Here is an 11,962-nt window from a genome sequence, read left to right as displayed (position 1 = left end):
CAACCAGAAATCCATAACAATAAGCTTGTATAGAGGCAGCCCTGGCAGCTGAGAGATTAAGACAGGAAGTGAATCCTGTGGGTTTTAAAAATAATGAGGAGAAATGGCCAAACCTATGGCCCTGGGTAAAGGGCACGTGCTGCTAAAGAGTCTCTGTGGGTCATCCCTGGAAAACATATTATTTCCGAATATATTCTCTTGATTTAGTGCCTGCTGCATGAGGTCTGTGGTGCCTTGGAAGCTAATAAATCATTGCCCTGGATGACAGCCTGAGCACCTGGGTTTTATCATACAGCAGGAAACCTTGTAAATTACCAGGAGAAGCAGCTAGTGACCGCCATAGAGCCATGAGAATCAGTCAAGGCCTTAGTCCATTAAGCCCATTCTGTTTTATTTGCAGGTGTATTAAAAGAAATAAGGAAGCCCTGCAAAGAGATGAGCCCCAACCCTTTGATTAGTGCTCAATGAGAGGGACACTGAGATGTTAGCTCCAACTCTAATGGCCAACAGATGCAAGATGTCCAGAACAGGCTGCACCTGGCTCCCTGTCAGCCTCGGCCAGGCTGCAATTTAGCTCATAAAAGCAGTAGGACAACTTTAAGAGAGCTGTCTTGTGACAAACTCAAAAGTTCTGCAGTGTGCTTTTGGTGCCTCAGAGCTTGGTGTTGGAGAGAAAGTTGGTTCTAGAAATTCTCTCTCTGTTCCAGGCCTTCCAAAACATGGGATCCTTCAGTTAAATTTCAAAAAAACTGGGCAGAAGAAAAGGTGTCTCAATAGGTCCCAGGTTTTTCTGAATAATGGGTAGGCTCAAATCTTCTCATGTAATTGTCCAGTTTCTGGGGTTTAGCACTGACGTACAGTGCAGAACTGATCTTAAGCCCTTCAAAATCCCTCTTTTCAGACAAAACTAGGAAGTCTTAAACAGTTAAGTGGTGGCAAAACGCTAGAGAGATAAGGTTACTTTGGTATAATTAGCTTAACAGGACCATCAACCAGAACTTATACGTTCATAGGAAATAGTGACGACGATAAGGATGATATTTATGTAGCGCTTGCTATGTACCAGGCACTGTTCTGATTTCTTTGTAATTATTATCTCATTTAATCCTCACAACAACCCTGAATGGAAGGCACTATTATTGTCCCTATTTTACGATGAAAAAACTAAGGCAAACAGAAGTTAAGTGAGTTTCCCAAGGTCACACAGCTAGCAAATATCTGAGACTAAATTCGAACTCAGGTCTTCCTAACTTCAGAGCCACCATTCTCTCTATTGTATGTGTTGCTGCAGGTGATTAGTAAGCAATTGGTTTCTTTACTGTTCATGTTTTTTGCCATTTTTTGTATCCCTAGAACTTAGCACAATAACTCAAACATAGTAAGTACTTAATAAATGCCTGTTAACTGAATAACTGATCACATCTTATTTACATGCTCCTATTATTGAAGAAAAATATAGGAGAATATTTAATCTTGTGGAAATGATGTGATTGGGGGAGATAGGGAGATTGGGAGTCAAAATTTTATATAAAAATGAATGTTAAAATTGTCTTTACATGTAACTGGAAAAAATAAATACTATTTAAAGGATAAAAGAAAAGAATATGGTAGAATGGATGGAGTTCCCACACTGAGGTCAGGAAGATCTGATTCAGACTCTACCTGTCACGTACTAGCTGAGTGACCATGGGGCAAGAGACCCAGTTTCTCCACGCTCCAACATTACTCCCTAGAACTTGCTGAATCTGGTCATGATCTAGACTTTTGCGCAAGACTCAGAGAATTCAAATCTTTCCTCTCCATAGAACTGTACAGGACCCGAGGCACCAGCTAGTCCAGTTCCTCTATTTTCTATCATGTCAACTTTTCAAGGAAAGGTATATTTAGGAAAATGCATAGCACAAGGAAAGTACAACTAAGAGAATATACACAAAGATCACAATGAAATAAAGGAAGGTAACACTATGTACCACCAGAACTCAGTTTTATTTAATGATGAACCCGAATTCCAGAACATTGTTGATGAAATATATTCTCCCAGCTCACAAAAGAGGTGGTCAATACAAGTACAGAGTGCTACATGCACTACCAGACATGGATGATGTGTAGGTCTGTTAGGCTCAACTGTTTTTCTTTACCACAAGGGCTGCTTCTATTTAGGGGTGGGGCATAAGGAGGATGTGGGTGGAATTATTGGGAAGTAACTAACTTTTTTAAAAGCATCCCAAAATTACAAACTAAGATGAGGGAGTTGAACTAGATAATCTCGAAGACCCCTGACAGCTCTAATATTCAATGTTCTGTTCCCTGTTCTAAGGTGCCCTGTAGCTATGATGTCTTGTGAGTAGCGAATCAATGAAAATGCATTTTCAGAAACAACAGCAAAAACAAATAAAGAGAAGTTGGAAGTGGAGCTGTTATTACAATTCCCTAGGCTTCTAGAACAAAATATATTTGATTCTCATCACATTCCTTCATGGTCTCTTTAGAAGCTGTGTCTTGATTAAAAGAGGAATGGGAGCCACTGACATTCCATGAACCACAGTGAAAGGTAGTATGAAATAATGGGGAATTCTGGCGAATCTGGAAAAACCTATGTTCAAACCCCACCTCTGATATTTGCCAGTTGTACAGTCCTGAGCAAGTTGTTTATCCTGTCCTAGCCCCAATATTTCCATCTGTAAACTGGGCATGGTAATAATAATTGCTATTACAATTGTTATTGCCCTCCAGGGTTATTATGACATTTAAATGAGATAATGTATGTAAAATGCAGTCACTTGTTATAATAAGCTTCTGGTCTAAATGATTTTTCTTATACATAACAATACATCTACATCTTTCCCGATTCTCCCAGCAGATAGTATTCCTGCCTCTTCTTTCCAAATTAGTTTGTATTTATTCTCTATGCATGTGCTGTGTATATTATTCAATTCAATAAACTTTCATTAAACCCCTACTATGTGCCAATACTAGGTGATGGGGATAAAAAAAAGGAGAAAGAGAAGCAAAAGACAGCCTTTGTCCTCATGGAGCTTATAATTTAATGAGGGAACTAAGAGGCAAACAAATATATACAAAGCAAGCTATATACAGGATAAATAGAAAATAATCATCGGAGGGAAGTCACTGGCATTAAGAGGGGTTGACGAAGGCTTCCTGTAGGAAATGGGATTTTAGTTGGGACTTACAGAAGCCAAGGTCAGTAGCTGAAAGGGATGGATGACCAGAGAGAATGCCCTGAGTCCAGAGATGGATTGGCCAGTTCTTAGATTTAAGCATATCTTTTTCCTGTTGTTTCTCAGTAAAAATGTAAATTCCTTGAAAGCAGGGACCATTTGGATTTTTCTTTTGATATTCCCAGAGCCCAACATACCTACAACATCATAGACATCAAATGAATAGATATTTAGTAGAATATGGGATTAGTAGAAAAGAACCACCTATTCTACCCCTGCTAAAGTGGCATATCATCTCAATTATCTAGGGGGAAGAGACCTGTCATAATTCGTGTGGTTTCATTTAGTGTATTTTTCCTCTTTCCTGATTCTCGTCCATGTTGAGCAGCTGCCCATTCATAATTACAGCTTTGGTGACAAGAGGAAGCATCTTCCATCGGTGTCTCAGTGCCAAAGACACTTCAGGTGATGCTGGGAGAAAGACTGGATCAGTTTCAACCTCTCCATGCTGTCAGGGCCAAACGATGTCTCCACAATGGAATTCCAGTACTTTAAAAGCAAATCACAGTTCTTCTAGAGTACATATTATCTGGACAAACACGAAGCCTTAATCAGCGCAAGCTAATGTGTATTTACACAGCAGCCCCTAGTGCTTGTTTGCCTAAGAGAATAAGAGTGAGTGTCCTAGAAAAATCTCAGGCGACAGCTGAAGTGCCAGAAAAATGCAGAGGCAAGATGGATCATTTTCTCCTAGCACATGATGGGCAGGGTCTCATTTAGAGGCTAGACAGAATGATTAGATCTGATGGAGAAGGATCCAGAATAGAAACTCTCCAATTTCACTTCCTAGGCATGCTGATCAGTTGTGTGTGCCTCAGCTTCCTAAGCTAGAAAATGGAGGTGATACCACCTCCCTCTGTCTACTCAGGTCAAAGAACTGTGAGAATTGAAGAAGTTCAAGACTGAAAATATTTCTAAGAATTTGAAACTTCTCAGTATCCCAGAGTGTACTGTAATGTCCAAAAACTACCCACAGCAGCAAAGCATCAGGAGCACACATTTATGCCTATTCACTCCCTGTTGGTTCCTAGGTCTATGAAAGTATTGCCAGGATACACATTGGCTGCAGAGACAATTGCCTAGGAAGAAAGCCTTTCCTTTGGCACTATACTGTGATTAGTGGCAAAAGAATTAAAAAATAAGAGTAGCTCACAGGTAATGCTTTAAGATTTGCCAAGAGCTTTACATACATTATCTCATTCAAACCTCATAAAATCCCATGAGATCATTATCCTCTATTATCCTTTCATTATCCCCATTTTATAGATGATGAAACTGAGACTGAGAGAAGTTAAATAACTTGCCTAGCATCACACAGTAAAGGATCAAGTTGAAATTCAAACCCAAATTTCCTTGACACCAAAATAAACCCTCTATCCACTCCTGATGCTGTTTTCATCAATATACCTTAAGATATATTATAGATGTAGAAACTGGGAAAGAAAGCTCTTAGAACGTTTCTATAGCATGATTGATTAGTGTAAGAAACTGGAAAAGATATAAATGTCCTGTGATGACCAAATGGCTAAACAAACCAATGTGTTTCAACAAGATGGGGTAAATACTATATTTTTTATGTGTCTTCTTTCATTTTTTTTTTTTGGCCTTTCCTCTTTGATTCCTTTTCTCTTGCAATCTTTCCTTTTATTCTTTCCACCACCTTTTTTTCTTGATTCTTCTTCTTTTCATTTTTTTCTTCTTGTCTTATTTTCCTTTTCTCATTCTTTCCTTCTTTCTTACCTCTCTTATTTCCTTCTTTCCTTACTTTTTTTAACTCCCTTCTTTCCATCTTTTGTCTTTTTTTCCTTCTTTCCTTTCTTTGTTTCCTTCATTTTTCCCTTCTTTTTTCTCCCTCCCTTCCTTCCCTCCTTTCAGACCTGTGATTTCATCAATGTGATAAATACCTGGCATAGAAACTTCTTTTACTGGTGCTGTTGGGCAACTCCTCAGTACCTTCTAGTCATAGATGATTACCTTGGGCACTAAAGGGCTGGGTGATTTGCCTCACTCCTCTAGTATGTGTCAGAGGCAGAACTCTGAACATTAAGCCTAGATCTCTAGCTACTGCACTGGCTCTCAGAAGTTATAAACATGAGAAACATAAAGAAATTTGGGGAAGCATATAAATCACTTTACCTGGAGAATGAGAGACAGGATGTAACATCTGACCAAATAAGTCGAACCACTACCACCACCTTGATCACTGTCTCCCTTCAGACCCAAATGGAGGTAGCACTGGACCCAGAACTCAAAGACTTTTGCAGTAGCAAAGATTCTAGCCAAGTGATTTCAACTAGTATCCTGTGAAGGAACCCTTGTGATGTGACAAATAAATGCAATAAAGGTAAACTGAACCGTGTACTCTGAGTAAAATCAGTTTATTAACAGTGATGCATATAATATAAAGTAAATCACACTGAATACCTCAATAAAGACAGACGCCCCATTGAGAAGGAGGGAGAGAATCTTCTTTATTGACATGCAGGGTGTCTGAGCAGTTTTGGAGCATGACTATTGGCTATACTAGGAAAAGTGGGCTGACATTCAAGTGTGGCTAATCATGTCACTCTCTGATAATTAAGAAACATTAATTGTTTTATAGGACTTATCTGCTTCTTGTAATCTTTGTTAGGAGACCAGAACCACCAGGGTTGCTCTCCCCCAACAGTTCAAATCTCCCTTAATTGCACAAGGACAAGCAGGGACACACAACTTGTATTTCAGGGGATGGCATCAGATTAAGCTGACTGGACCTTAGGGACAGCAAGCAGATGTCCCAGGATCTAACCGCATGAGTGATAACAGCATTCCCTTCCAACCACACCTTTAAACTGAATTGTAAGGACAATTGCATTCTTGGACTTAACTCCAGAACTAAGAAATGTGATTTGACAAAATAAGTCATTTACAGAACAGAATCTGTTATTAAGTGATCCAGCATGATTTTAATTTCTTCATCAAGATGCAGGCTGTGGACTAGTCCTGAATATGCTATAGTGACAGCAACTGAAGACCCTGAAAGTTCTTATCACCAAAGAACTTGATACTATCAAATGGTTCAGCACCAGAAATGCATAGGATTTTTTTAAGTAGAAATGACACTAAAGGAGATACATTACCATCTGCTCTGCCACGGCACCCTAAGGACCTTTCCATTTCACTTGCAACTAAAACCTTCTATGAATGTTCTCTCTCTCTCTTTAGAATATGAGCTCCTTGGGAGCAGACTGTCTCATTTTTCTTAAGATCCCCATTGCTTAGCATAATCCTTTGTACACAGTAAGCACTTAATAAATGCTTCATTCATTCAGGAAACATTTCCTAAATGAAAGTACCCAAAAATGTAATAAGCAGCCTCATAATGTTTTCTGTCTGATGGGAGGTCTTCAGGAAAGTGTTGGATGGACACTTTTCAGATACATTGTAGAGGATTTGGAGTTGGGGTTATATGATGGATATGTTTTCTTCTAAATCAAGATGTCCTTGGATTCTTTGTAGCACACAGCAATGAAAATAGAATTTAAAAAACACTCTGACTATGTTATAGGAAAACAAGAACATGGTAACAACCAAAAAATTGGAAAGGGGGAGTGAGGGAGAAGGAAGAGGCAAAGATGACTCTTGAGACATCTAGCCTGTGTAACTGAGAGGTTGATAGGTCTCAGCAGGAATCAGGAAGTTGGACAGTAGGCTATGGGACTCAGAGTCAGGAAATCCATATTTGTGTCTCACCTCAGACACTATCTGGCTGACTGACCCAGGACAGGTCACTTAATATCCCTGAGTCTCTGCTCAGGATAAAGTGAATTCTGTATTCACTGTGTAAAGTGAATAATGTTACTGCTTCACAGGGTTGTTGTGACCTAATACATCTAAAGCACCATGCCAACTTCAAAACACTATGTAAATGTTAGTTTTCATTATTACTATTACCATTCTAACTAAAGGGCCATTTTATAGAGGAAAGATGAGAAGTTCAGTTTTGAACATGTTGAGTTTGAAGTCCTAATTGGACAGTGGAAGAGATAAGACTAAAGCTCAGGAAAGAGGTTAGGGCTGGAGATAGAGATTCGGAAGTTATTTCCATAGAGGTGCTAACTGAAGGCATAGGAGTCTATGAGAATGCCAAAAGACAGAGTTTAAACATGTGCTGAGTCCCTGGCAGAGCAATGAGAATTTAATCATAGGTTCAAAAGCTTTAAAATTTAAAGACACTAATTTCAAGTGAGATAAGCATAATAATAACAAATTTTCTATTCATGTCGTGTAACCTTCAGTTTTGATATATGTCACTTGGCTGAGGAAAACACAAGACTAAACTAAGGAAGGTTAGGATGAGTTGCTTTAAAAAAAAAACTCTTTAAGAGTTTGTTTCCAAATGCATAACAAGAGGAATATCTTGAAAAGGATGTCACTAACTACAATGAAAAAGAGGAAATAAAGAATTTCTCCTCAATCACTGCAAAGCATAGATAATGATGCCTCTCCAGTCCTTCTCCAGAGCTAGACATACCTAATGTAGCCAGAGTTTTACACTCTAATACAAAACATATGAATCCTTTTCCCATAAAAAAACCAGAATGTGCCTATAATGAGACACCGGAGGTGGGATGGCCATTACTATTGTAATGGCTGTAATTACTGATGGAATTACTCATATTCCTCTTCTGCTACTTTTTCTAATTATCCTGGTTTAATGAAAATGTGTATTTTTTTTTTTTGCATGGAACAGGATGTGGCCATCGTTTGGCTGACTGCCTAGAATGAGGGATAGTGTCCATTTCTTGAAATGTGGAATGAGGAAAGGTCACCATTCATTAGTGAAAAGAAGGGCTTTCAGGAGCATACCAGCAATTAAAATGCACATCATGCAGAAGCTCGCAGATGGGTTTCGTTGGGAAAAAAATGCAACAGTGAGAATGAGGGGGACATTACCCAAGGAGTCCAATCTCACTAAAGTCTTCAGACTCTAATGAGAATGACTTGTAAAAATAGTACAAAGGTTTCATACCATTGTCCCTTCTTGTTCCAGGCTCTGTCACAAAAATGGATTCAGCATTTCCATTTTTTTTCCTCCCGGGTTTTGTTAGAATCTTTGTCACAAGAATGAAGCTCAGAAGATGAGGGTTTTAAACTTTTCTGCAGCTTACAAGCTGTCATCAAAGGAGCCAGCAGTCTCTCTCTTTCTCTTGTATGTTTTGAATGCCTTGGAAACTTAATTGGCATGCTATTGGCCTTGATTCTAGCCTGACCAAGCGGCTGGACCAACGTTAAGCAGCTACCGAAAGGAAGGAAAGATAGCGGAGCCAACTTCAAGTATGAATGAGAGATTTAATTAGTCCATAAGTAACGGGTGCTTTGCAAATATGTGGTTATTGACTTTTAGTCACCATAGGGGCAAAGTGCTAGCAATCAGAAGCTGTTCAATATTTATTGAAACACCAATTAATTGGAACACCGAAATCATAAGGACGAAAGGGATTGAAATGAAATTGGCAAAATGAGGGACATCCATCCTCCTACAGTTTTGAAGTTCTAACTCCCAGGACTCCTTTTTGTCTTAATAGGGATAGGTCTTTGTGTCTTCAATTCTTTCCACCCACATCAAAAGCCCCCAAAAGGAGGGGGTGCTAAAATTTGAAGATGAGCTACTTACTATCTTTATTATCTCTATCCTCACAAAGATGAAAATTTCAGCAATTACTTTTTTTAACACCCTGATTTTATAGAGGTTGCCATTACTTTATCTGCATTTTACTACTGTCTAAGCCAGTGAATAGATGTTTCCTTCATGAATATCAGAACAAAGGAATACACTCAGGGATATGTTCTTAAACTATATGAGCTGAAAATCAGTCCTGGCATCTAGCCACAGAACGCAGGTTCCTTAACATAATCAACCAAGCTTGCTTCTCTTTTCTCTGTGACTTCATTTTTTTAAGATTCCCTTCTCTCAGATCCCTGCTCAGTACCACCCTGTGCCACCCCAGGAGCATAAGAACTCTCTCAAAAAGTATCAATATTCCTTAGTAACTTGGTCCTTTTCTGATGAATTTTTTTCTAGTCACTTAATATTCCTGCTTGTGGATATTCTGGAATATCTGGACTTCTTAGAGATTATGAACGGAAATTAGTTAGAAAAAGGTCTCTCTGGATGGTGAATATTCACACCAGTTAGAAATATGCCTAAACAGTAGGAACCTATACCTTTTTGCCCCTAGTTTTCATTCCCACTGTCATTCTATTATAGATAAGTTGCAGTGTGTTCATTCCCAGGATATCAAAGTTGAAAAGGATCTCAAATGCCATGACAAATGAAACCCACAGCTGAACAAGAAACTCTTTACAACACTCCCAATAAATTGCCATCCAGTTTCTGCTTGGAGACTTCTAGTGATTTTACTATTTCTTGAGTCAACCTAAAGGGGACTCAGCAGTGAACGGAGGACTGGACCTGGAGTTAGGAAAACCTGAGTTCTGAAAGTAATGATTATTTCCCTCTTTATTAATCACCAATTATTGAATGGAAACTAAAGGTTTTCCCCGTTCTACTTCCTCATTCAGAAATCAGCTCCTGTAGATTATTCAGGCAGCCTTTGAAGTGCAGGGCTGATAATGAGAGGGAAAACTCAGATCTGTTCAATAGGTAAAGACATTTTGGTTTAGGTGAATTGATGGATTCTGGCCCATTGTGTTTTACTCAGACAGATCTGGGAAAAAGTGGATTCTCCTTTTTTGTCTAGATTACCCTAGATGGAATGATATAGGCACAAATAAGTTCCTTTGACCAAGACTGAGCAATCAGGATCACATCCCCCAGCCCCTCGTTAGAATAGGTCCACCTCTCATTATAATATTCATTCTCATTCATTGTCAACCAAACAGAGTCAATTGCCACCCCCAGGAACACCTCCTTTTCCAAGGACATATGCGAGGAGTGGGTTCCAAGAGGGATCTCTGGCATTCAAGAGTACCACTGACCCTTTTATTAATTATATGCTAGCATGATTAATAAAATGATTAATTACTCAGAATCTATGTCTTTTGAATTTTTTATAGGTCAGTTCAAATCCAGCCTCAAACATTCACTAGCAGCATGACTGAGCAAGTTATTGAATCTCTGTCTGTCTCAGTTTCCTCATTTACAAAATGGGGATAATAATAGCACCTTTTCCTCAGAGTTGTTGTAAGAAGAAAATTAAATAATAAGCCCTTTGCAAACCTTAAACTGCTAAATAAATGTTAGCGAAAGCATTGGTGATGATGTCAATAACCATGACAGTTACTTTTTCCTTAAGATGAGTTAGTAAGTAGCACAATGGATAATAACACCTACCTCACAGGGTTGTTGTGAGAATCAAACGAGATCATATTTGTAAGAAGTGCTTAATAGAGTGTCTGGCACATAGTAGGTGCTATATTAATGATATCTTTCATCATCACCATCATTGTTATCCTTATTTATCTCTGGGATGAAGGAGAACAAGCTGATCTTTCATCCACGTGAAAGCCCTTCCCTTTTTTTGAAAACAACTGTAATGCTCTCCCAAACAAATCCCCATTTTCCCTTCAATGTTATAGTTCCCTGACCTCACCTTGATATCATAACAAGTGCCTCCAAGTGCTCTCCCTGCTGTCACTGTCTCCCTCTTCTACTCCATTTTTCATACCACCAGTAGAGTAACCTTTCTATAAAGTAAAGTTGGGGTTCTTTCATTCCCTTTTGAAAAACTTTAAATGGTTGCCTATTGCTGGTTAAATAAAGCTGAAATTCCTCAAAATGACATTCAAGGCCCTCCTCTACTATTCATTGCTTACTAAATATACCAGGTGTTTCACCTCTATCTGTCTTTGCTCTCACAAGACTCTCCATCTTGAATGTCCTGTGTACCCCCAGATCTGCCTACTGAAATTTCAAGATCTAGACCAAATGCCACCACTTCCCTAAACTCTAATCCAATTTGTATCGTATATGTGTGTGTAATAGCAAAAAAAGAAAAAAACTAGAAGAGAGCTTTCCCTACAATGCTTTCCATTAAAGAATACTTTCCTTATAATTTCCTATAATGTTCACAGTTATGACTATTGTAGAAGCTGTTTACATATTTTCTCTCCCTTGTTGGACCTCAAGCTCTACAAGACTGCAAAGTCCTTCCAGTTTTTTAATGTTTTATCCTCTTAGTGTAGTTTGCAAAAAAAATATGAGAACATATTTTATTGAATAGATAAGATTTGTGATTTATGTTGTCTCTCCAACTAGAATGCTGTCTCTCCCATTAGACTGTAAAGTCATTGCAAGTAGAGACCATTTCATTCTTTGTATTTATATCCCTAATATAGTGCATGAGTACAGAGTAGACAATTGAGAATATTTTGTCGATTCATTAATTGATGATTTATCAATGGCAGCCAAAAAAAATAATATGATATTAGGTTGTATTTCGAGAAGAAAATAAAGTGTCTAGAAGTAGGAAAGTACTTAGTGTGTACTCAGCCCTAATCAGGACACATGTGAAGTGTTAAGTTCAGTTCTGAGCTTTATTGATCTAAAGCTTTTCTTAAGAATAAATAATTAAAATGACAAATAAAGGTTTATTTATTGTTAAAGTGGAGCGCATCCAGAGGAGGACAAGGATGGTGAAGGATCCTGAGCTGATGCCATGTGAGAATCATTTGAAGGTCTAGGAACAATTGGTACAAATTGTAGAGCAGAAAAAAGAAAA

General features: G+C 38.4%; 1 protein-coding gene across 1 annotated transcript in view; it reads right to left on the bottom strand.

Annotated features, from left to right (window-relative positions):
- Positions 1 to 3,020: 3,020 nt before the first annotated feature.
- Positions 3,021 to 11,962, bottom strand: part of LOC140511769 (UPF0462 protein C4orf33 homolog) — a 94,311-nt gene continuing 85,369 nt past the window's right edge. Inside the window, exon 7 of the mRNA XM_072621012.1 lies at positions 3,021 to 3,376. Coding sequence (XP_072477113.1) covers positions 3,136 to 3,376 — 241 coding nt within the window. The 3' untranslated portion in view covers positions 3,021 to 3,135. The remainder of the gene's footprint in view (positions 3,377 to 11,962) is intronic.

Source organism: Notamacropus eugenii, chromosome 6 (assembly GCF_028372415.1).
Source record: "Notamacropus eugenii isolate mMacEug1 chromosome 6, mMacEug1.pri_v2, whole genome shotgun sequence".
NCBI lineage: Eukaryota > Metazoa > Chordata > Mammalia > Diprotodontia > Macropodidae > Notamacropus > Notamacropus eugenii.
Note: the sequence above shows the minus strand (reverse complement) of the source record. Positions and strands in the feature narration are given on the sequence as shown.